At 43.5% G+C, this 26,803-nt stretch overlaps 1 protein-coding gene across 1 annotated transcript in view; it reads left to right on the top strand.

Annotated features, from left to right (window-relative positions):
* The first annotated feature begins 347 nt into the window (after positions 1-347).
* Positions 348-26,803, top strand: part of LAD1 (ladinin 1) — a 32,091-nt gene continuing 5,635 nt past the window's right edge. The window contains exons 1-7 of the mRNA XM_048495948.1: positions 348-740; positions 18,439-18,582; positions 20,214-20,808; positions 21,397-21,534; positions 22,551-22,591; positions 24,312-24,384; positions 25,402-25,536. Coding sequence (XP_048351905.1) covers positions 703-740; positions 18,439-18,582; positions 20,214-20,808; positions 21,397-21,534; positions 22,551-22,591; positions 24,312-24,384; positions 25,402-25,536 — 1,164 coding nt within the window. The 5' untranslated portion in view covers positions 348-702. The remainder of the gene's footprint in view (positions 741-18,438; positions 18,583-20,213; positions 20,809-21,396; positions 21,535-22,550; positions 22,592-24,311; positions 24,385-25,401; positions 25,537-26,803) is intronic.

The raw sequence follows: 26,803 nt of genomic DNA, 5'->3' as shown, positions 1-26,803 counted from the left end.
CCAACCATCCCCCGGGTGCTGGCGAGCAGGGGGCTCCGAGGGGAGCTGGCTGAACCTGACTTGCGCGGGGCTCGACGGCAGAAGCGCCCCGCTCGCTGCTGCGTTCTGCCGAAATGGGACACGGATGACTTGGCGCGCTCTTCTTCCTCCTCCCTTTGGCTCCCTCCTCGCCTCCTCGCACCTCTTCTGCCTGCCCGTTCGTGGGGAAATCGGAGGCAGAGGCAGAGAGGCTGGAAAAACTGGTTCCGAGCAGGGAGTGGCCCCCGAAAATCCCAGGGCGCCTTGGCCCCAGCGTGGAACTGAAGGCGAAGCCTTCCCCAGCTCGGGTAAAGAATGGCTGGCTTTGTGCGCAGGCTGGGTCACGTCCCACCCTCGCAGGGTGCCTTTTGCAAGGTGCTGCTCCTCGACAAATTACAGCTCCCAGCCTGTCAAGGTAGATAAGAGACCATGTGATGCAGCCCGGCAGTAGACGGGTGGCACCGTAGGGTGAAGGTGTGCAGCGCGGAGCGGAGCGGCAGGCGGGGAAGCCACGCAGCAGGGGGGAAAGGAAAAGAGAGGCGCCAGCAAGCCAGGTAGCCGGTCGCTTTGGCTCCTGTGGCCAGGTTCTTCGTGGCGGATCTAACTCCTGTCTTGATGCCCTGAAGAGTTTGCCAGACTCCTGGAGACAACGCAGAGACGCAGAGTCCGAGAGCAGAGATCAGCATGTCCTTTAGCAGAAAGAACTGGTCTGCGCTTTCCAGGTGGGTGCTGCTGCTGCTGCTGCTTTCCACCGCCCGCGCCCCACGTGAATGGGAAGGACGGGACTCTCTTGGGCATGGCGTGCCTGTATAGGAAGGAACGGGGCAGGTCGAGTGCCAGCTACGAAGTGGAGGTGCCAAGGGAGAGTAAAATCTTCTTTGCTTCCCAGGCCTCCGGGAGGGGAACAAGAGATGTTCCCGGATGGCCACGCATTTCCATGGCACTGTAAAAGTATACCTTCACCATAGACTTAGGAGGTCGTGAGTTCAGGTGGTTCACACCTGCAGTACACCACTTGTTGACTTCTGTATACTCACAGGTTAGGTGAGCTGTGGCCTTGAAAGCAGTGCATTTGAAGTGAAGGGAGGATATGTGGAAGCATTCTCAGTGATGTTTATCTGTGACATTAAGTACACTATGCGAGGCATCTCTCAATGTTGTAGCTATCAAAGGATGAACAATGAACACTTGAACCAGCTCTTGCAAGCTTGAGGCAACTAAGTGCATGAAGTGACTTGGCTGAAAAGTAAAGGGTTGTTTCCCCAGACGTGATATCTATGAGGGCCCATTCACACATAAGTTATTTGACTGCAGTCATCAACTGATAAGCAGGCATTCCTCAGGGGCACAGAAACATCTTGACCTTTTTTAGAGGTAACAATTTGAACTTTATCTCAAGATGGCCCAGAGGTGCAATGTACAGCCTAAGAGGTACACCTGGGGAGGACGACTGGGAAGAGGATGCCAAGGATGCAGATTGTGACAGCTGTTTGGGGACAACAAAATGTCCCAGGCCATCCGTGCTTTGTCCCCATTTTACAGCAGGTAGAACTGAGGGTTAGAGTTTACAAACTCCTACTACCAAGAAACGTAGTTTGTTTCCTCTCTCCAGTACTTTAGCATTAATGCTTGGGAGATGTCCTGCTTTTCCACTGAAAGCAAAATGGGCTGTGATGGAACAAACCCTCAACCAGCACCCACTGCTCCACTGTTGCCTTCTCTGCTGGGATGATCAAGCACATACTTTGATTCTCAAACACAGCCCCTTGCAGACACACCCCCAATGAGCTCACCAAGCATCATGTGACACCAGCCCTTGCTGGGCCAAGTCCAGCAACTGAAATCATTGTTTTTTTGTACGGGGCAATAGTAGCTCCCAGGAGCCACCCTGTGGGGAAAGTACTGCAAAGAGAGCCAAACAATCAGCCTCTAGAGAAACAGGCAGTTCAGAAAGTAGCGAGATGTAAATTGATTGTAGATCTTTTACATCAGCCTAGAAACCTTGCTTTTTAGTGGATAACTGATCACAGTAAACATAACATCTCAGTACAGGAAACAGGTTGAGGTTGAGATTATTTAAGGGAGATTAATTATTTCCCTGCGTTGAAGACAGAAAACATCACGCATTCTTGGAGAAACCATCTGGAAGTTTGAATAAAGAACTGATAGAGTGGAGGGTTGGGCAATTATTGTCCTCTGGTCCATATCTGGACATCTCACTTTTGCCATGCTAACCCAGCAATATGTTAACCCGTTATCTGTGCAGCCATTATAAAAGGAGAGTATTCTCATGTGCTAGAAGATAAGTGATTTGCATAGTCTCCAAGCTGTTTTCTTTGAAAAACTGTATCTGCTCATCCCAAAGACAAACTATTCAGAGCAATGTCAGTGGTGCTGAAGAACTTGTCTGTGGAATGACTATGATTAAAATCCAATTAAAGTCCGATGTTTTTAAACCAGTTGTTAAGGAAGCAATCAAATTACCCTAATAATTACTGTGATTAACATTTCAGTTCTAATGAGATGGTATTCATTAGTGTGTCATGGAAATTGATGACACTATCATGATCACAGGTGTTGAGATTTTTTCCCCCATTCCATTTGTGTGGTGTATTTTTTTGTCTCCCTGACTACGAGCCTCATTCCAGAGGTGTTATACAGGTGCAACAGGGCAGGACGTGAATGCACATAACATAGTTGTTATGGGATCCCAGCTGTGATAGTAACTAAATTACAAATACAGTATAACCTGTTTTGCTCTAATATCCAAGGGAACATGAAATTTGCACATAACAAAGGTGTGTCCTGAATAGAGGGAGTGAGAAAACTTTTCAGGTGCTGGAGGATGTAACGCATCTCTGAGTAGTAGAAGGATATACCTTGTGAGATCTGAGTAAGTGTACTGATAATCTCCTCAATAATAATTATTGGGACACAGTGGAAGTCCAAACGCAGATATGAGAAGTGAAGGAAGGGTGATTACCTCTGGTTTTGTGCATGTAATTAGGGATGCCACCAAAAAAAGGGATTGTCTACATTCAGCAGCCTTGGTGACTATATGGAATATATATGGATGAGGAAGTGGACCAGAGCACAGTCCAAGGGTTCTCCCCCTTACTCTACATTGAAGGAAGTGTTGCATGGTGGTCATGGCTGCTGGGCCAGGCTGCGTGGTGTAAATAGTGACTCTGTGTTGGGCCTATCCTGGCAACACCTCCTCCATCAGGGAACATGACAGAGAAGGGGGAGAGGACCATTTTCAGGGCTGTTTTGTTCCCCAGTACCACCAGTGATCTCCCTCGTCGCTTTGCTTTGCAGAAACCAAGGCTTGGAAGGCCCAATATTGTTGTGGTTGCCTAGGAATTTCTAAAATGGCAACTGTGGTGATCTTTTCTTTTCTGTGGTGATCTTTTCTTAAAACTATATGTGGTGTTTCTCTTATTTTGGGGGGGTTTGATGTATTTTGCTTAGATTTCAGAATTCAAACTTTGGACTTGCTTCAAATTTGTAGAGAAATCTCCTCATCTAATATTTTCTTTTTGAGCATTTAAGCCTGTTTTCTGAAGATGTACCTAGAATAGCTGCTCTGGGTAAAGGCACCATGGATGAGGAAGTTGACCAAAACACAGTCTCTCCACAGAACCCTTACTCTAGAACAAAGTAAGAACAATTCTCCTATTGTTGCATGTAGCCGATCACACCTCTGTTTATGGTCAATAGTAAGAGCCAAGCATGTGACAATATGTTATGGGTACAGATGTCTGTCCCAGAATTTGGTTTCCCTTGGAGTGCCACACCTTCTAGTTTTGTATTGATAACTGTGTGCCGAAGGTGATATAATGTGGAGCTTTGTGAAACTTCAGTCATGGGATGGCTTGGATCCCAGCCTCCATTCTCAAGGCTTTGCACAGGTCAGTGTTACCTACATATACAGGAGAGACATATATGTGTTCTTCTTTAGCAGAGAGCCAATTAGAATCCCAGATCTATCATCCTAGAGGAGGGGATAGAGACACAAACATGAGCCTGTAAAAGCGCCTGTAAAAAAATCACATTTTATAGATTTGTCATGTGATAATCAAACCACATTTTTTGGGTGTGGGAATGCAAAGTGGTTTTCTAAAAGATCATGTGATGTTCTTGAAATACATCTCCTAAATTGTACTCATTTGGCCTTAAAAAGTTTTCTCAGAGAAATGGCCCTAGCAATAATAGGCACAGCCCAGAGAAACTGAGATGCATGAAGTCCTGCTGAAAACAATGGGTATGACCACAAAAAGGTTTGTATTGCTTTCAATGGATCAGGTACACATAACTTTCTCTGAAAGTTTAAAGTGTAAAAGACACTGCAGAGTTTCACAGGGCCTTCACAAGGCCAAACAGGAGACAGAGGATCTGAGAATGACTGCAGAATCTGAATGAATGAAATCTCAAGTAACGCCAGAGTTTGCTCTTTCCTGAATAAAGTCAAATACAGGTGTCCCTTATGCATTATGGCAGTAGTTACGAGTGACAATTCCATAGCTTTGTTCCATGCTGCTGCTGAAATGTTTAAAGATCTAGGACCCATTTCAGTGGGTCATGTAAAACCATGCTAATTGATGCTAACTGAGCAATCATTACATGGGAAAGGTCAATGAAACAGATCCTGCTGGTGTTAACCAGACTGTAAGACATTACAGTAGTGCTGTGTCATGGCCACAGACAAACATCCCTCATGCCACGGCTGTAGCATATAAGGAGTGTGGTGGTAGTGGGGATGGTGGTAGTGAAAAGTGCTGTCAAGTCCCAACTGATTTATGGTGACCCCAGAGGGTTTTCAAAGCAAGAGATGTTTAGAAGAAGTTTGCCATTGCCTGCCTCTGTGTAGACTGAGAGAGTTCTGAACAGAACTGTGATGGACCCAAGGTCACCCAGCAGGCTTCATGTGGGGAATTGAACCCAGTTTTCCAGATCAGTGTCTGCTGCTGTTAACCACCACACCTTACTGGCTCTTAAGGGGCACAGGATAGCAGCAAATATACTTCAGTTGAACAGATGCAGAAAAGATTGGCCTGACCCTTGCAAATAAAGAGCATATCACAGTCCAACTTGACAAAATGCTGGATGATCTGTGAGAGCATCTGTAGCACATTTCTCTATTGCTAAGTAGCAGCTGTGGTCCACATTTAAGTCAGAGCCATAGATCTGGAGGAGGGGTGTTAACACCTCCTGTCCCATTTCCTGTCCTCAAATGGCTCTGACAAGAGGTGCTGGTTGTCTCTTTGGGAAAATGACCAGGGGAAACTGTTTATTAAAATATTTATGACGGGCCTTTCCTCTTGGCTCAAGGCCGCTTACAAGTGATAGTTCAAACACTATGGATAAAAAAGCATTAAAAAACTCTCAAATACCTATTGCCTTTCCAAATCTGCCAACTGCTCATACCCCAACTAAGACCATGGCAAAAAATCAAGCCTGGGAGCACCTCCTGGAGGTCTCCAATGAGAGGATTCCCTTCCCCTCTTCAAGGAGCCTATTCCATTCCACAGAGCGGGGGCCATGATGGCCCAGGTTCTAGATAATGAAAGACCAGTCCAGGGGAGGGGGGTTGGGGAAGACAGCCAACAGGCAGCAGCATGACAATCGTAGTTGGTGCACTGGAACATATGGAAGGAGATGGTCCTTCAGTTATGTGGACCCTAGACCGCAAAAGACTTTAGAAGGTTATATCCAGGACCATGAATTGAACTGGCAGCCAATGTAGCTGCTTCAGAATTGTCAATATATGTTCCCATTGGCTAGCAATATATGTTCCCATTGGCTAGCAATATATGTTCCCAGCATAGCAAAGAACATCTCTTATGGGGCATTTGACATTGGGAAAGTGGCAGGGAGGAAGAGTTACCCTCCATTCTCATATGCCATAGCTCTAATTTGGTGGGTGGGGTTGGTACCAGACTTTAGCCACAGAAGTATCCTAGAGGTCCACTGAAGGATCTTTCAGTCTCCTGTCAGGGTTGACCCCCATTCATTCTCTGCTCTGCTCGAGAAGAGGGACAGCCTCATCTCTAACCTCTGTCCATTTGTACTTATGATGAAGGAACGGGAGAGCTTAACATTGTCTGTTAGGAAGGCAAGAAGGGGAAGAGATATTTTGGAAGATGGAGCCTACCCTTGGAGTTGTTAATATGTGCCTGATTTCTTGTTGCATCCTATCATCTCATGGTATGCTGTTTTGAAAGTGGGTGAGAAACAGGAAAGCGGGTGAGAAACAGGAAAGAACTGCCTAGGTGTTCACTAACTGATTTCAATTGCTCCATTTAATGCTAACTAGCAGCAAATTGATGGTTTCATGCCTGTCTAGGTCTGATGACAATTGTATCAAACCAGTAATTTTCTGGTTCATTAATAAACACTTTTGGCCAAAAGTGGAATCGTTACGGAAACATGGGATACTTCCCAAGCCTTTCCAAGGTATCCTTAAGACATAACATTCTGTTCAATATAATGTAGAAGATCCTCCAAGCCCAAAGTAATTATGGGAAAAATTAGTAACAATCTTGATATGCATCATAGAGCCTACATACTTGGTGGTCCCTTATGTGAAACGTTAGTCCAAGATAAGTTGCTGCCTTGTGTAGCTGTGCTATGAAAGCAAAAGGGATGAGTTCCATAATCTCTTGTGATTTTGCAGAAGGTTTTGCTGTAGTGTAATGCACGGGTGAGTTGCATGCAGTCAAGAGTGTTGTCCCACCCTCCTTGGCATCTTGACAACCGATTTCTCTGCACATTGCTTCACTAGCACTCCTGAACAATATGGCTGTCTCAGCTAAGTTAGTCGGGCAGTAGGGTCACTTCCATACTTTCATATTTTAAATACATTGTCCTGCTGTGGTCCCTCTGTTCCAAAAAGATTTGCAGTGCTGCTAAGTTAATAGAAGAGTTTCCAAAGTAGTTGGTGGAAGGCACTGACATTGTGAGAGGACAGAGAACTTAGCTTGGATCTTGTTTGTGAACCCATTCATTACTGCATTACTGCTTTGCTTTCATCCTGCATATGAGCTCCCAAAGGCACCAAAGGTGGGCCACTGAGAGTAGCAGAGTGCTGGACTAGATGGACTCTGGTCTGATCCAGCAGGCTTGTTCTTATGTTCTTATGTTATTATTATGGAATGTTACTTGTTCTAGCCATGATTCCTTTTTGGGAGAAAATGGGAACATATTAACCTTCTCTCATAGTTGTTCTCTGAGCAACAATGGAAATTGTAATGTTGAAGTGCTTTTTTGTCAGTTAGAAATATTTGAAGCTAATGATTAGGTTATAATTATTAATCATTATAAGATGAAGAGCTTGGATTTATACCCTGCTTTTTTCAACCATAAGAAGTCTCAAAGTGGCTTAAAAACTCTTTCCCTTCACTTTGTGAGATAGGTGCTGAGAGAACTGTGACTAGCCCATGATCACTCAAAAGGTTTCAGGCGTAGGAGTGGGGAATCAAACCTGGTTCTCCAGATTAGAATCCACCACTGTTAACCACTACATCACTCTGGTTCTCTTTTCAATTACAGCAATCATAAACATATATAGGGTTAGGTTTATATATATAAACAATTCTTAACAGGGTGGCTCAGTGGTTGATCATCAGCTGTGCATGTAGAAGGTCCCAGGATCAGTCCCTAGCTTTCAAATTAAAATGATCAAAAGTTAGGTGTTGTGAAAGAGCTATGCCTGACACCCTGGGATAAAGCTTCTAACCAAAGCAGACAATGTGGACATTGATAGACCAATGTAAGGCAGCTTCCTGTGTTTAATTTCCACAGAAATGATGATGATGATGATGATGATGATGATGATGATGATGATGATGATGATGATGATGATAAAGGAAGCTGACAAAACTGTAGATCACATATTCAGCTGCTGCAAAAAGATTGCCCAGACTGAGTACAAACAGAGGCACAACTCAGTAGCCAAGATGTCCGCTGGAATTTTTGCAAGAATTACCATATCAGGATGACTAAAAATTGTTGGGAACATCGTCCAGAGAAAGTCACAGAAGATGAGAAAGTCAAGATCTTGTGGGACTTTCAAATCCAAATGGACAAAGTATTGGCACATAATACATTGGACATCACAGTGATGGAAGACAAGAAAGTGGCCACCACTGACATAGCAATACCTGGTGACAACAGAGTCGATGAAGAAGAACATGAGAAGGTCACTAAATACCATGATTTGAAAATTGAGATTCAGTGATTATGGCACAAACCAACTGAGGTTGCTCTAGTGGTAATCGGCACCCTGGGTGCCATTCCAAAAACACTAGGGCGGCACTTGAAACATATTCAAATCGACAAAATCAACATCTGTCAGGTTCCAAAGGCAGCCTTGCTGGGATACTTACAAATACTATGCTGTTACATTACAACATCCTAGATCTCTGGTTGAGGCTCGTATTATAATGAAAAGCCAACAACCAGCTAAAGAACTGGCAGCTTTGATATTAAACAAAATCAAATGATAATAATAGTTTTATCCATGTGGTGGCCAGTTAGGTAGTTTAGGGTCAGAGAATGTGGCTCAAGCAACGCCATAGAGTGAACTACCTGTTGAAAACAAGATTCTGAACATTTTCTATTTCTTTTCTTCATCAGACTGGCTAAGAAATAAGAAAGGACATGATGAAGAAGGCAGGGAAAAGGGGTCAGTGGTGCAGAGAGCTGTTTTTTTAAAAATAGTAAAAGATAAAGGGAGAATATATGATAAAATTAACAGGTGACCGTTTTAAAACATACGCAAGGAAGTTAAATGACTTCCCAAATTTTAAATTAATTTGGAAGAAAATTTTATACTATGATAAAATGAGATGAAAGGATATAATATGGTTTAAACAAAGGAAAACAATGAAAGGCTGGACAAGTTATAAATAAGACTGGATAATCAGGAAATGCATTGTTCTTTAAGGTCATATTTCCAAGTTAACCATTGGAGTGCATGATTCTTATGCCTGTACTTTGTGCTGAAGGCCATCTGGATCAAGGGAATATCCAGTCTTCTTTCCAGTACCTTTTCACAATTTCTTTATTGCAAGGCACACATGCCAAACTTGTCAGTTCCTGCTGGCTGCCCCAAATCATAACATTATCTTTTTGGCCATGCAGTTCTAACTATTACTGGTTATGCATTAATAAGATATGTACGCAGAGCATGGTTTTGTTCCACTTTATGAGATGGAGTTTGTTTTTATAACAAAGAAGTTCTGGTGAAAATAAAATCCCCTTTAGTTTTATGAGCATGAAAAGGTGCTTAGAAGGAGTAAGAAAAATGTAAAGCAGGATGGCTGACTTCTTCAGTCTAGGGACTGGACCATTCACAATCAAATTATCCTCTCTCTCTCTCTCTCTCTCTCTCTCTCTCTCTCTCTCTCTCTCTCTCTCTCTCTCTCTCTCTCTCTCTCTCTCTCTCTCTCAGTTTACTGAGGTTTTTACTCCTTATAATTGCATCCAACATATTTGGGAACAGTTGGTCCCACCTGGAAATTTTGCCACCACCTCACCCCACTAGTAAAGAAGGCTGACTACATCTGAATACACTGGTTCCCAAGTGTCAAGAGACATACTTGTGGTTTGCTGGACATAGACTTCTAGAATGTCTATGCCCCAACTGCTGCCACAGCAACCACAATTAATATGCATCCTCCCTTCATATGAAAGAAGCCCAAACATGCCTGATGTAGTGCTTCAGAAGGGTGTGCACTTTGAGAATAATTTGCATCAATCAGCTGTTTGATCTGATACCAGAAACTCATTTTACTTCCCAAGACTATGGAGTCATTCATTCCCACCTTATGAGCAGCCATGGACTTTCTTCAAGGATGGTGGTTTTCTCATGGCCTCCTTTTGGTTCAACTCATTCCTGTCCGATCCATCAGTATTCACAGTGTAATAGATTTCAATCGGCAGTAGATTATGAACTACATAAACAAAGAATAACAAATGTTTTCCAGTTATCTTGTGAATAATCAAGTTAACTGTAGATGGAGAATACATTGAGAATGAGCGAGGATAAATTGCCCAAGGCCACCAATGAATCCATGGCTCAATAGGCTTTGATGTTTGGACCACACAGGCTTATTATTTATTAGTTCATTATGTAATTGTTTGCTTCTAGTAGTACAGATTTTGAATGTCGTTTCATTTGCAAACTTGGCTTGGCAATAAGGAAGATGAAAAATTCCCATGATTTGATTCCAATCCTATTCTATTTTTGTAAACAAAAGATTTGCAATAAAATGGTGAGAGCTGTCCATCCTTAAGTATCCGGGAGCAAATCCTCTGCTGGTTAAGGAGCAGAGAGCACAATCCATCAGGACTTTTTATCTGCAGAAATGAATTTCAGTGAGCTTTGTGTATTGAGGTATTGAGAGATGGTTTTCTGAGTCTGCAAAGATATGTACATCTTCAAAGCCATGTTGGATTGTTTAAACCCTTCTAGTTGGTTATTTGCCCTAACCTGGATAGCCCCAGGCTAGCCTGATCTTGTCAGATCTCTGAAACTAAGCAGGGTCAGCCCTGGATGGGTAAACCTTAAAGGAATACCTGGATCATGATGTAGAAGGAGGCAATGGCACAAACCACCTCTGAATTTTATTGCCTTGAAAACCCTGTGGGGATGCCTTATGTCAACTGAAAAACTCTTGTGGTAGGATGTTTCCAGATTCCATTTTTATATGGGATTTTTCAGCCAATTGGTAGAAATGCACCAGTTCAGACTGAGAACTAAACAGGATGCAACTAGGCTCCAGACACTCGTGATGACCAACAATGCTTCAGAGGCAAAGTGGTCCATGATGTCTGTGTTCAGAAGCTTCTTGTGTGCTCTATATTGGGCCATAGGAAGCTTAAAAAGCTGACAGTAGAAGGACAGTAGAAGGCACGATTCTTCAGGATTGGGTGGAAAGGAGAAGGCATGACAGGGTGGACAGTAGAAGGCTCGATTCTTCAGGACTGAAGACTGTTAAATCCATTGACCATATTGTCAGGAAGAATGACAGATTGCTATAGAACAAGCTGTCTTATGCATGACATCCAGTCTAATAGGTAGACAAATTCAATCAACACTATCTGATTGGAACACTAGAACATTATGACAGCATCAAGTCAGGAGAAACCATTATGCTGCCCTAGAGAGTCTGGAATCTTGGAGGACATCATATTTGTATCTGCTGTCTTATGGGCTCACTTCAAGAGGCAATAGAACCCTGATCCAAAGGTGCCACTCTAGTCCTGATAGTTCCTGACACTGCTTCAATGTCACTATGCCACTTTGGTGCAGGAAGCCTCTGCTCCTGCTTCATTTCAACATAAAAGGTTGATGAAACCAAAAAGCCAACAGATTACGATTAATATGTTGCCAAAATTAGCTGTTGGGAACCCAGGATATATTCCAGGTCATACTCCAGAAAGGTGGCAGAATACAAATTATTTTCAAAGCAGAATTGAGTGGCTATTCTACCTCTTTACTGTCTTTTGAATCTTGAGCACTAGATCTGGTTATAAGACGGGAAGCCAATTTATATTTCCTTCCTATTCTATTAACATTTTCTGCAATCATATATATATATATTCCTACAAGTCATTTGCAAAATATTTTGATGACTGAAAAATAAGAAAGTTTTGATTTAACCATGATTTCCCCAATCTTTGTTTGACTAGCTTCTTTTATTAGCACTTCAAGTTTTATAGCCATTTTGTGACAATCTTATGATTTAGGGATTGCCTTCTTATGAAACAATGATGAAGCAATTGATTTTAGGGGGTGTGCCATCTTCTTGCTTGCAGTTCCAACCCCCATGTGTCTTGTGTCATATTTTTAATGCTCCAGTTGAAAGTGGGGATGTATGACTTTTTGCTTCAAGACATCTAAGTCATCATGTAGGACCGTGATGGCGAACCTATGGCACGGGTGCCAGAGGTGGCACTCAGAGCCCTTTTTGTGGGCACACGTGCACAGAGTTCATCGTGGGGGGGTGGAAAATCACCCCACCACACACACATCTAGGCTAGTCTGGGCACGATCCTTTACCTGGGAGTAAGCTCGGTTGCTGGCAATGGGGCTTGCTTCTGAGTAAACCCTCCTAGGGTCGTGATTCACCCATTCGAAGTGTTGCATGGTTGCTTCACCAAGCTTACTCCCGAGTAACGTGCACCTCGGAGCCAACCTTTTTTTCTAAACTAAAACCTCAGTATTCAGGTTAAATTGCCGTGTTGGCACTTTCTGATAAATAGGTGGGTTTTGGGTTGCAATTTGGGCACTCGGTCTCGAAAAGGTTCGCCATCACTGATGTAGGATGTTATCCTCATGTGACATGTTGACAATTGATAGGCAGTTTTAGTTATATGTGAGAGGATACAGAAAATTAATATCTCTTGGAATTTTGGACAAATGAAGTTTAGGTAATAGGAATATCTGTTCCTCCTGCCAGAACTATGCAAAGCATACTCCCAAGCCTCCTCAGCTAATAAACGATCATGTGCCACATAACTTTGGTTCTGCTGTAGGAGACAAGGTCTGAGCATTAACCTTGTAAACTTAGACCAATATAATAAGAATGTTGCAGTGTCAAATTTGCTGCAGCCTATTTTTGAACATGAAAACCATCATGCTGTCATAAGTGTAAGGACTCGAGGCAGTACCAGCAAACTGAGTAACTTCCCTCATTTGGATTAGACGTCCAAAGGCACTGCTGGAAAATCTAGCCTAGCCTCTAATTCAGCACATACCAGCATTGCTTAGAAGGACTAGGGAATCTTATTTACACAGGACTACAACAACAAGAAGGGAAGAATGCGCAAGGTCAAAATGTAAGGACTGATGGAGCAGTTGCTCCTGTTGATGCAATATAGGTGGATTCCGCACAACACAAATATAACATCTTTAGAACGTTATAAAAAGCATTTTTGGGGAGAACTATGCATAACTCTCTCCCCCAAAATGAGTTCAGCCCAATACATTCCTCTAAACCTGGGTTTTTCAAAAATCACTAAAGTAGTGATCATTTTCTCCCAACCCAGGTTGAAGACGTGTCCTGCTTGCTGAGCAAACATAAGCAAATAGGAAATGCTTTATTTCTCCTGCTCAAACCTCTTTTGTTTCCGCTGCTCACACCCGCAATCAGAGGCGCATCAAGGGAAAATGGTAATTGAAGACAACCCCTTTTCCGGGCATCCCCTCATGCCCCCCATCCCCCTGCACTTGGGGGTGAGGCTGCCCACCACCGAGCCCCACTCCCAGCCTCTTTGCAGGCCGAGCCCTGCCCCCCAGCCTCTGTGCAAGCCAGCAGAGCCTGGGGAAGGCCTGGGGAGGCCTGCATGGAAACTGGAGGGCGGTGCTTGGGGGGTGGGGCTGCCCACTGCCAAGCCCCACCCCCAGCCTCTATGCAGGCTGGCAGGGGAGCTTGGGGGGGTGGGGCTGCTTGCAACTGAGCCCTGCCCCCAGCCTCCATGCAGGCTGGCAGAGCCTGTGGAAGTCTGCACAGAGGCCGGGGGTGGAGCGCTGCTGCCCGCCACAGAGCCTCACCCTTTGTGTCCATGCAGGCCAGCTGCTGCCTGCAGGGAGTCTGTGGGGGGGCACTTCAGTGGGTGGCTTGGGCACACACCATTTTGTTACATGGGTGGGCGTCCGGCACCTCCTCCACATGACCGAAAGGTGTGCGCCTGGGGACATGGGTGTCCCCATGTCCCTAGGGAGGTACGCCTCTGCCCGCCATTTTGTATGCTGCAGCAGATTCTTTGTGAAGACTCTTCATGAATGTTTCCTCTGCTTACAGCTCATCTCTTTCCTATTTCACTGTAAAAAGCAGATGAATAAAATTTGTTTTGACTAGCGATCCCATGCATGTGTTGTTTTTCTTTTCTTTGAGGGGGATGTCTGCAAAACTATGGTGACACGATTAGAGAAGCTGCAGTATGTGCATATTTGTGTTGCTATAACTTTGTAGGCATTCCCCTCAAAAAACAAACAAACTTTATTAATCTACTTTTTGCAGCAAAATAGCAAATGGGTGAGCTGTAAGCAGAGGAAACATCCATGGGGAATCCTTACAGAGAATCTGCTGCAGAACACAAAATGGGGGGCACCACTGTGAAACTGACAAGAACTCTGTGCAGCAGGTGGGGGAAAAGATCCATTTTGGCTGGCAATGCTTGTTCTGTGGGAACACAAAATGCCCAAACAGATCTTTTTATAATGTTCTGAAGACATTTTATTTATGCAGTGTGGAATCCATCATTCAGCTCTGGCTGTACATTGCCTCTATCCTTTTCCCAAGAAGTCCAAGGTGGTACACATGGATCTCTTTTTTGTTTTGTTTTCTCAAAAATCTTATATTGAATGGAAGGTGGAGAGATAGAACCTGTTCAAGGTCACCCAATGAGCTTCATGAAATTAAGTGGTGACGTGAATCCTTTAGTGCCATTTTGTGCAGAATTACATCCTTCTAAGCTTATAGAAGTTAATCGGTTTAGAAGGGTATAATTGTTTAGCTTGCACTGTTAGTCTCCTAAGTCCTTATCAAACACTCTAGCCATTAAACCACATAGCCATTAAACCACATTGGCCTACCACACTGCTAATAAGACCATACGATGTTGCATGCCCTGACCTGAATAGCCCCAGGCTAGCCTGATTTTGTCAGGTCTTAGAAGCTAAGCAGGGTTGGCCCTGGTTGGAATTTGGATAGACAACCTCAAAGGAATACCAGGGTCATGATGCAGAAGAAAGCAATGGCAAACCACCTCTGAATATATTTTGCCTTGAAAATCCTATGGGGTTGCCATAAGTCAGCTGTAACTTGATAGCACACAGACAAAAAAAAATAAGACTTTGTATCACTGCGGGGATATGAAATAATTCAGGTTTGGGTGTTAAGAAGGGTACCCATACTGGTATTCTGGATTATTTGGATCTCAAATACTGTTTTGGAATTCAAATTTGTTTTTTTGTTTTTAAAAATCAGGAACTTGGAGAGTCCATTATTCCCCATGTCCTCCAATGTGGAGGTAGTCCTCTGTTGCAGAATGCGTGCTGCTGGTGCTAGGACCTTTCTGCTCAGCACTTTACAATGAGCAGAATGCTCTTAGCCCTAAAGGAATGCACTCCTCAATGGAACACCACTTCCATAAATAGAATGCACTGTATAAATGGATGAAATGGGTTTGGATCTGAGCCGCTGTCTCCTGTCTTCAATGAACACACGTGGTTGTTTCCACAAGCAATCAACTACTGACTCCTTAGACAGTCCAGAGATTTCAACCTATCATGCTGTGCCCCAAATCTGATTTTCAGGGCCAAAGCCTGAGCCCTGGCAACTCTGCATGGAAGGTAGTAGGCCCCTGTAATGTCCCAGTGGAAACAATGAGTGAAGCATTTTCATAATTCGTTTCACCTTGCAAGTTTTCAATTTAAAAAATAAATAAATCCTGAAACAACTAGAGAGCAAATGTCTTAGTTAGGCTTCTGCGGTTCTGTCATGACACAGGCAAGTGTGATTGCCGTGGCACAGGGCCTGCTTCAAACCCTGTACTTCTCCCAAAAACAAAATCAGGTCTGCGGCAGAAGTGGGTGGGGCAGCCTTGTTATGATCAAAATCCAACAAAAGGATCTATGAGTCATGAATGGCCCAAACGCTCCTGTGCATTTCAAGCAGCTTGGTGCCCTTTCTCGGTTCACTGCCAGTTGAGGGTGGGTAGCTTGCTGCTCTGATGGGAAAGTTTTGTGCCAAAGGTTTCTGGATGTTTTTCCTCTTTTCCTTTCCCTGGCTCCGCAGTAATTTTTCTTGCCTTCCCTCTCCTCCTCGTTCACACAGGCTCTCGCAGGAAAACAGTACAGCTTAACTTTTATTGAAAATAAAACTCAATGGAGTGATAATGATTAACTAGCCCCCATGATTGCTGAACTCTGGAGTGGCAGACCTGGTGACACGGCACCTTTCATGCCACAATCTATAGCTGCGGGTCTGTTTGTCACAAGAGTTCTCACCTATCTTGACTTCGCCATCAAAACATGTTAACAAACCTGGAGGGCTTTCTCCCAGAGTTTTTTGTTTGCCTCCGTTGTGCTTATCAGTCATAATGATTAGTGCTCATTCATGCACTAGGGTTGCCAACTCCAGCTTGGGCAGTTCCTGGAGACCTGGGGGCACAGCTTGCAGGGGGTAGAGTTTGTGAAGGGGGAGCTCTGCAGGGATGTGACTCCCTAGAGTCCACTGTTTGAAGTGGCCATTCCTCCCAGGAGAACTGATTTCTGTAGTCTGGAGAATGCAGGAGAACTCCAGGCCCCATTTGGACGCAGGTAACCTTATAGCATAGCCTCGTCTGCTTCTCTGTAAATGTGAGGGATCCAGGGCTGAGCTCAGTGGTTGCAGAGTGTGGGAAGGTACAGGAAGATACTGTTGTTCTCACAACACAAGCTAAGGAGGTATCTTAATCAACAAGGAGGTATTAGTTTACAAAACCTGTCAGGAAGGTGCAAGGAAAAAATGGGCAGTCATCAACAACAAAAGGCTGATTTTATGCCTGTTTGTATTGTTGGCCTAGAATCTGTTGTGTTATTTAAAGCAATAAGAAAGCAATAACACCCATGGCCTGAAAGCATTTGTAGGATATGGCGTTAGGCTGAAGTAATGCTAGAGTGTTGCTGGAACTCAGTACTTCCTGCATAGAATGTTCAACTACAAAGCATTATGATGGCTAGAAAAATAACACAGCTGATATGAGAAATCCGCGCTACGTACTATCAAAGGTTTTGTATGCCTGCTTTCCTACATTTTTTCATGTGAGCTAATACAAAAAGTGGGAGAGCAGGAAATGTGTATAACATTAACACCTTAAGTGTGTGAGATGGTCACACCTCTGCATAGCCATAAAACTGTAAGATAAGAATGCAGCTGGGTACACCTCTGTGATGAAGATCTGGGTTGGCTCACTCCGATAAGCAGTAACCATGATCAAGCATCCCAACAAGAATCAGTAGCCAGGGAGGCAGGAAATCAGATGCTGATCCATGAGCTGAGCTGGTGGCATATCAAGTGCATCAAACTTCTCAAGTCTCATTTGGGTTCATTTCTTCAACTCCTTTTTTAAGGGAGCCTGGCTTTACCAAGTATTATTACCCAAACACACGTCTTAGAGTTGATTCAAGTATTCTGGGCATGGAATATAGGCACATAAATCAGAAAGCAATTTATATGTGGCAATGTTTTTCACATGTTGGGTTCATGAAGTGAAATAACTCAAGAAACCTGGAATTATAAGACTATCCTATGTAATTACTGGCCATGCTTCCAAACCCTCCAAGGTATTATCGATACAAAAACGGGCGCGTGTGTGCTCTTGTTATAATTCTCCTGGCTTCCACATTACTGATGTTTCTCTTCTTCTTTTGGTGTGTTCTTCAATATTTGTTTCTAATTGTATGCAATAGCCAATCCTGTGCTGATTTAGAAACAAATAATGTGTTTGTTCTTTTGATTAAAGACATTTTTGGAAAAGTACACATCTGCATACACACATAGCAGCTTTAGTTCATCCCCCCATTCAATAAATTTGTTTAATATTATAATTGGTGTAATATCTCTGGGTCCACAGATAAAACTACCAGAATGTGGAATGGCTTAAAACAAGTCTTCTATGAAGCAACTAAAATATCTTTCACAGCAGTCTCTAAACCTTTCTCTAAAATAAGCAAAAGCCATGTGATCTTAGGGAAACCCTTCCATCCTTCTGAGGCAGGTAAAATGAACACCCAGCTTACTGGAGGTAAAGTTTAGATGACTGGGGAAGACAATGGCAAACCATCCTGTATTAAAAGTCTGCCTGGTAAATGTTTACAAATTAGGTAAGTAAATGCATAAATATCCATTCAAAACTGAATTCTGACTTCAGCTCTAAACTGTGAGTGCCACTTGTGTGCGTGTGTGTGTTCCTGTGGGGCTTTGGAGAGAGAGGACTTTGCATTATTTCTTTTAGCACTCTAGCAAACTTTGTTCAATTCATGAAATTTGAATTCTTAGAAACAAAAGTGATGGATCATGTGTGTGGGGTGGGGGTAGTTATCCTCCCTGCCATGTTCTCCATAGTTTGCATTATAAAAGTTTTTCTGGAGTCAGGGCTGCTATGACCAAAAAAGGAAACAGAAGATGCTCTCTGAAAGTACAGTGCCCATTTTAGAGTATTATTTTGTGTGTGGAGCTGAGATGTTTATTGAAATGAGAGATCTCTGCAATGTTTTCTGAAGTTTCAGTTACATTATCTTAGAACAAGGGAGCAGCTAGTAAGGAAGGGGAAACTTGTGGGGAAAGCACCCTAATTTTCTGGCCTTCTTTATTCTTGGTGTAGCATCTGAACAAAATATGGTTCTTCTCATTCTTTTCTCTTCAGCCTGGCCCAGCAATGGAATGCAGAAGATGAGGAAGAACAGGAAAGGGAACGTCGACGAAGACACCGACAGTTGAGTTCCAGTTCTGATGCCAAGCAGGAAACGTCCACTACAGAGCAAAATGTTACCTGTCAAGTACCAAATAGGTATGTGTGTGTAGGGAAATGCTCTGGAGGTTGTTCTAGAAATCACAGTGCATAGGAGAGACTCTGCTTGGCTATGCAAGATGAAATAATTTCTGGCTGTCATAGAGGTGGCCTACATTCTGTGGATTCTGAAGTGAAGTGGTACGTTTCTGTTTACTTTTGTGAAGTAAATTCAGGATTTAGAATGATATGTGTGAGTACGTTAATTTAGATACCCAGATAACGGTGAGGGAATTGAGACAGCACCTGCCCTGTTGCTCTGAAGGCCTAAATGAGCCTATGCATATACAGATTGCACGGTGGCAGCCAGTGTAGCGTAGTGCTGAACTAGGAAACTGCAGTTCTAATCCAGCTGTGTCATGTACTTTACTGAATGCTTCAGGGCCAGTTCCTAACAGTCTTAACCTGTCTTACAAATGAAGGCAGCAGTATGTATGCACAATGTATGAATGCCAGAGTGAAACATAATTAGGGCCTTTTACATATGTACTTAAGTGCTTATATCATTTATGTACTTAAATGCTTATATCATTTATACCCTACTTTCCTCCTCAAATGGGGACCCAAAGGGGCTTTCAACATTCTCCTCTTCTCAGTTTCATCCCCACAGAACTCCAAGAGGTAGGCTAGGCTCAAGGTCACCTAGCAAGCTTCCATGACATTCAAACCCGAGTCTCCCAGATCCAAGTCTAGTGCCCTAACCACTACTACACCACTAGTATTTTAATTGTCCACTGACTTGCAAAGAAGTGCATCCTTGATTACCTGCTATTATTAAGTAGTCAAAGATGAGAGGCAGGAATGATCCCTCTTCCACCAAACCATCCTCTCTTTTATCTCATTGTTTCACAAATGAGATTCTCCTTCCATTTACCCTTTCTATGCATAGAGAGTAGTGAATAAGAAAAGTGTGTGCAGAGCATAGTCTGGGCGTATGCTTACATTACATGATATAATGGTCAAATTTGTATGGTCATGTAACTATTAATTATACTATAAAGATCTATGGTTTAACTAATTAATTACTTCCATTAAATGTATGTACCAGTATATCATACTTTTCGGCCAAACCGGTACCCATGATCACAATTGAACCCCACTGAAATATACTACATAGGTTCTGAATCTGAATGTGTCTGACTCGGGGAAGAGAGAGGGTGTGTGTGTGTGTGTGTGTGTGTGTGTGTGTGTGTGTGTGTGTAAGAAACTTCAGAAATGCTCCAATGCTTTTGGGGGGTCAGGTACAACACAGAGAAACTGGGACTGTCAGGAGCTACGAGTGAGAGTGGGGGAGTGAAATTGCCCCAGGTGTTAGTTTTCCATTCTCAGTCATATCTCCTGGATACTTGCTTGTGGCTTGTAGGGTATAGGGCATGATGGTGTTCCTACCCATTGGAAAGCCTTCTCTCTCAGAAATACAGCCTAGATTTCAAAAATATACTATGATATGCAAACTCTCCAATCCATCCTTGTAATCTTTCCTACCATAGTTTAGAAGTTCCATGCCTACATAGAATAATTCACATTCTCCTGCACAATATGTCAATAATGGATTTGTCTACTTAATCAAACTACCCCCATCCCCAATGTTGCATTCAGGTTGTGGTATCTTCTGGGTTTTTTTGTTGCAGGTTCCATAATTCCTCCGTGGTAAAGCCATCAAAGTTGAAGAACTCGATAGTAGAGAATAAGGGGAAATTGGTAGAGACACTTGCAATAAATAAGCAGGACAATAGAAGGATGAGGTGGAAGGCAGAGAATTTAAATAATGTGAAACAAAGTAAAAAGGAGACCGTGAATGACAGGAAGTTGGAAGCTGATGAAGGGAAAACAAAATCTGTCTCAGAACCAGTTCAGGAAAAGAAAGATCCAAAACCAGAAAAATGCAAGGACCTGGATCAGCAGAAAAACCCTACAGAAAAAAAATCTCAAAACGTGCGTGTGATAAAGAGGGGGCCAATATTGGAAAAACATGAAAACTTGGAGCAGGAAGAGAAACCCCCAAGACTAACTAAGGATCACCATCTGGACGAGAAACTGAAGGTTCAGAATGCACATGAGTCCCCCAAGGCGCCTACAATCCAGAATGAGGCATCAGAGCAACAGCCTCAGCAAGCTGCTCGGGAACAACGTAAGAGCATCAGTCGACTTGAAGTGAAGATTAACTCAAGAGTACAGCTCAACAGCACAGAAGCCTCTTCACCTGCAACTGCCTTCGTCCCACAGGTGATTAGGTCTTGATACTTGGAGAGGAGATAAATGGAAGCCACAAGGGTGAGAAGTTATGGGTGTGTTAGAGGCGGTGTGGACTGATGGAGCTGTCATGACTCACGTCTGTTTCCGAAGTTGGCAGCTTTGCAAAAGGCAATTAGCAGTGACATCTGAGCTGGATTGAGCAAGGATGACTGAGTGACTCAGAGATGGCCTAAGGAGCTTTGAGGATCACTCAATGCAGATGAAGAACTAGTCCCCTAGTGTTAGTGGATATTGACATGTGTGAATTATATTTAGCATAATCCTGCATTTTATTAGGTGTTTCTGCAATTGGAGCTGGAGTAGTTATGTGGGATTTAAGGAAATTTCAGAGAGCATCACTAAAATGGCTGTGATCAATTGCTTCATTAAATAAACCTCCTGAAGTATTCCTCAGTTGGCTGGGTCCCCATCTCCCACAGTAATTCTGGAATGTATAAACAGTCAGTGCCTATCAGATTAGGAAGTCAGTTGGATCTAGACATGCACTATTTACCTGTATCTGTGCAGCTATCACAGACACTTATGTGCCCCTTTCCCTGATGCGTGCTTGTTTCCCAGGCTGCAGAAAGAAGTATTCATAAGATTGATGAAGTTGATGGTGAAGATGGATCCGGGGTCTCTTCTTCAGTTTCTCACCCTTTGACTACCTACAGTAGCTCATTCAAACGAATCAGTCCAAGGACAATCTCCTTCCGGGTAAGCATGAATGAGCTTGAAAGCTATGGAATGATGCTTGACTTGAAAAGGAAAAGCCCTTTCTTGATGGACAGAGATTCTGCCATCTTGCATCAGTCTCTGTGCTTATACTATTATCACACACTGCATCAGGAGTAAATAGTGGAAGCCATTGTAAACCGTAAGAATTGGATCTCCAGTTGACTCCTGGAAGTTTTGTATAATTTATGACCTCAGGTCTGATTCACACAACTATTGTCTAAATGGTGAACATCATCCTTCATTTTTCAGGGTGTATATTTTGTCATATTGGTCTTGTTGAAGTATGTTCTCAGAATATATAGTTCATCAAGTCCTAGAAAACATCCAAGAAGGAACATAATCTATCATACAATGCCTGGGCAAAAGTTTTACCATAAGTACCTAAGAAAAGCCCTGTTGGATTAGACCAGTAGTCCATGTAGTTCAGCATCCTGTTTCATACAACAACCAACCATTTGCTGTGGAGGACCAACAAACAGTTCATAGAGGCCAAGGCCTTCCTCAGATGTTGCCTCCTTGTCATGGTATTCAGAGGGTTACTGCCACTGAATATAGAAGAGTAAGATTCAAATCTAGTAGCACCTTAACCAACATGATTTCCAAGGATAAGCTTCCAAGAGTCAAGGTTCCCTTGATCAGATATGAATATAGATGTTCCCTTTCATTGCTCTATGAATCTTTGTGGCCATTACAACATCTTCTGACTGTGAATTCCACAGTTACTCACTGAGTAAAGAATACTTCTTTTTTCCATCTTGAATCTGTTACTCATATCCTCTTCTGAAAAATCAGCAGATGTGAATTTGCCCTCAGATGGCAAAACTATACACAGGGAACCCTCTTCCCAATCTGATGGTTCCAATAGAAACATTCATTTTTGTATTCCAGACCCATCTTGTTTGAAAGTTATTCAGCCCCGAGACAGACCAGGGCTCAGTCCCATTCTAAATCTGACAGCGATCATAATGTCTCATCTCCTTTTCTTGTGTTTCTAGGTGGTTCCTCCAAAGGATAAACAAGTTACACTAAGCAGAAGGTTAGCAGTTAACTCTTGTTTAAATTTTTTTGTCTGCTTGCTTGGGATACTTATCTGTAGAGCCCTTTGGGGATTGGGCGGTATAGAAATCCCATAAATAAATAAATAAATAATTATGCAGAGGCATACTGCTGATGGGGACATGGGTAAACCATGCCACATGCACATGCCATGAGAGGCACTGGGTGCCGGTTGGGTCTCTGTGGCATGGTGACCTGGCTGGTGCCTGGTGTCCCCCCCATACTGGGGTGCAAGCTGTACACAGTGGCTGCAGGCTGGCTCCTGCTGCCCCAGGGAGGCTGGGAAGGGCAGGAGCCAGTCCGCTGCCATGGTGCCCACCACTTCACCTTACCTCCCCAGCCTCCCTGCAGGCCAGCTTCTGTGGATTCCAAAGGTAAGTGGGTTGGATGGGCGTGGGGGCAGGGGAGGCCGTGAGGGTGGGATGCGGGGGCTGCCTAGAGCAGATGTTGGCAGTGAGGCAGCCAGGTTTAGCTCTGGCAATGGCTACCCATGGAACAGCCTGAGTTGTCCACTGTGGCAGTGGCACAGCCTGGGAACCACCTCATCTGCTGCCATCACCTGCCCTGATGGCTAATCCTAGTCCTTTGCAGCAGCGGCACCAGCCACTGCCATTTTGAAAGAGTGTTGTCTGTGCATGCACATGCTATTTTAAAAATCAGGCAAAGGGAATTTACACCCTGCTTTTTAAAAAAAGGGTGGAGGCTGGAGTGCCTCTCTCTCTCTGAGAGGGAGGGATGCTCCAGCCTCCAGCTTGGGCACTTTTTTAAAGCCAAGAGAGGTCCCTCTCAGCTTAAAAAAAAGCGCCGAGGGTGGAGGGTGGAGCGCCGCTCTCTCTTTGGCTCATTCCGCACATGCACAATAATGCACTTTCAAACTGCTTTCAGGGCTCTTTGAAGCTGTGCGGAATAGCACAATCCACTTGCAAACAGTTGTGAAAGTGGTTTGAAAATGCATTATTTTGTGTGTGCGGAAGGGGCCTTTGAGAGGGAGGGATGTTCCAGCCTCGAGCCTGGGTGCTTTTTTTTTTAAGCTGAGAGAGGGACCCACTCTCAGCTTTAAAAAAGTGCAGAGGCTGGAGTGCCCTTCTCTCTTTGAGTGGAAGGGACGCTCCAGCCTCCATCCTGGACGCTTTTGTTAAGTCAAGAGAGGGAACCTGGAGCGCCGCTCTCTGAGAGGGAGGGACATTCCCGCCTCCATCTCGACGCAGATCAAGCAGCCTGCTTGGAGGCTGTGGCTGAACTCCAGCCATGGCCACTCCACTTCCTGAAGCCCAAGCAGGCTGCTCTGCCTCTGGTTGGCCAGAGACCGAGCAACCTGCTTGGAGTGGGAAGTGGTGCACTCCAGCTGCATCTGCACTGCTGCCTGCTCCCAGGTGGCTCGTGTGGGAGGGCATTTTGTGCCCCGCACGTGACCAATTGGCATGCACCTGGGGCACATGTCCCCACATGTCCCCATAGCAGCTACACCACTGCTTGCACACAAGACTAGGATTGGAAATCCAAACTTTCCATTCATTTGGCAGCCTTTCAGGAGTTGTTACAACCTTTCCCAAAACTTTGCAGCAGAACAACTGTGCAAAAATCAGGAAAAATCAGGAAAATAACAGGAGCTGCCTGACTATACCATGATGCTTTGGGGTACTTTGATGAAGCTTGGGAGGGTTTTGTTCTGATTTTGTCTTCTGTTTCTGCTTCAATAGTGCTAGTATGAGGCTCCCGGCAAGTACAGCTAAATTTGGGGAGAAGCTGGAGAAATATACATGTGCTGTGCAGGTAAATGTGTAGGGTGGTCTGGCCTATGGCATGTTTGTAGCCTTTAGGTATATGATGCAGTTCTAATAATTAAGATTTCTGTTACACATGCAGGAGAATGATGTGTTAGAATGCAGAGGTAGAATGGAAAGCACTGCATGTGATAGAGGACCAAGGATGATTATACTTTGATGGTGTTTTTATTCGTTAAAAACTCTTTGCAACTAGGAAATCAGAACAAAAGTAGCTTTATACCAGTGAATTTTTGCCGGATCTCTCTAACCACTGCAGATCCATTTCTAATGCTCTTTCTAGGGTTGCCTGTTCCCTAAGAGAAGCATTTTAGACGACATTTGGGTTGCAGCAAGATGGGTGGACTTATCAGACTGCCTGCCATGATGGGCAACCTGCCATGTGCACTGTTGCAGTTCCTGCTCTTGCTCAATGGAGTGATGGGGGAAAAACTGGGTGGGCAGAACAAAATTGCACAAAGGCAACAGACATCACTTCAAGTACACCAGAAATGACATCCTGGAACTATGCCATCTTCCCATTTTCTGCCTCCTGAAATCTCCCCCTACCCCCCATTCCTAGATGGCAGTCCTAAAGATGGTGGAGGGGAGAAAATCCCATTCTTCCACTCTGCATGTATAGAGTTTCTTTATCAAAACATTCAAGTCTGGAATCCACCACCTGCAGTCTGAAGTTGTTCAGTCCATTTTCCTGCCCCTTCTCTCCTCATATCTTTGTTTTTGTGTACCGGGCTAAATCTCTCGATTGATGCAGAGAGACTCAGGATGCTTTCATTTTCTTTATCTTCAGATCAAAACAAAAATGGATGGATGTGCATATTCAAAAGGCAGCATTGGGGAAGAGGGAAAGAAAGTATTCAATTGTAACTGAAAGGAGTGGGTTACTATCAACAAGAGACCAAACTTTTTCAGAAAAAGGGACAGGATATCAATTGGAAGAGGGAGTTCTCTGGCCTTTAGTTAATGCAGTGTCATTTTTATCCTTTCTCTGTCCTCTTGTTCTTAGAGAGCAGGGTCGATTAAATTGCCTCCCTCTGCCCAGAGAAACTTCCAGCCACCCTCAGAGGGGGTGGCCAGCAAGCGCAACATATTTGAAGCCAATTTTGCTGTCCGGGCTGAACCAATCACTACTGTTCGGAAGGTAAGGTCTGAATATAGATAATTGTAATGTATGTACATATGTACGCGTGTATGCAGTTATTTAGGATGTTTTTATATATCTCTTACAGCTAGGACCAAAAGCAAGTGACAAACAATAAATAAAATACAAAAATGTTGATGTTAATATTTTTTATATCAGCCATTCCCCATTCAAACCTCCTATTCAAGCTTCCCATAAGTTTTTTTAAAAAATAATTCTGTGTTACTGGCTTGTTAGAAGACCCTATGGGATGGTGGGGGAACCTCATCCTTTCTGGGAGGCTGATGGATATGTGTGTGGGTACAGAATTGCAGGAGAGTTTTTTCAGCCTCATGTGCATACCAAAAGTTCTTACGTGAAGTAACAAAGGCCCTTTCACACAAATCACCTAAAACGTTTGCAGAACATTTGCAAAACGTTTTCTATTCTCCCCTTCATTTGCTCGCATTCACCCTCTCAGAACATTTTATAGCCACTTTGAGGGTTTTTTTTCTCTCTTTTTTGGTTATTTGTAGAATTGATGCTTTGAAGACTCAATGCATGGATTCTCTGTTGCTGTGTGTAATCGATGCTTCAAAGATTTAACCACTTTTTAAAAAACCACAGAACTGACAAAAATAAAGAGGCAAGAAGGAATGGAGTGAGCTCAGGTGTGTGATAAAATGGCACCGAGGGGGAAGTTCACAGATGGTACAGAGGCATGGAAAATGCAGCAGGAAAGATAAAATGTTTTAAATATGCCCGCACAGTATGGGGAAAAGTTTTGAAAACATTTCACACCAAAGAATCGTTGTAAGAGGGTTTTCAGATAAAACGTTTCCAGGCTGGAAATAAAATGTTTTTGGAACATGTGCAGAATTCCATGGATGAAATGTTTTATTTCCTGCCTCAAAACATGTGCAGAAAGGGCCAAAGAGCAGCAATGGAAATCACCAGAAACTCCTTGGTAAAACTGGCAATTCCTAGAGCTATCCTTTCTCACTTTGCGTAAGAACTTCCAATAAGAATATGATGCGGCATTAAAGCACACACATACAAACACAAACTTATCCTGATGCCACTCAAACAGCACTGTATTTTAAATTAGTCTGTTTTGTATGCCAATAAAGGCTTTCGAATTGAATCGCCACTCAAACAGCATGGGCAATGGGACCAACAGCTTGGCAACCTTACCTATAACTGTAGACAGTAACATCTGGGCCTAGACTGTAGATTCCAAAGTGAGGGGTATTTTAGGAGATCATATTGCAAGGAGCTGAATAATGAT

This window comes from Sphaerodactylus townsendi, linkage group LG05 (genome assembly GCF_021028975.2).
Source record: "Sphaerodactylus townsendi isolate TG3544 linkage group LG05, MPM_Stown_v2.3, whole genome shotgun sequence".
NCBI classification, from domain to species: domain Eukaryota; kingdom Metazoa; phylum Chordata; class Lepidosauria; order Squamata; family Sphaerodactylidae; genus Sphaerodactylus; species Sphaerodactylus townsendi.
The sequence above is the reverse complement of the archived record's forward strand: the minus strand, read 5'-3'. Positions and strand labels throughout refer to the sequence as shown.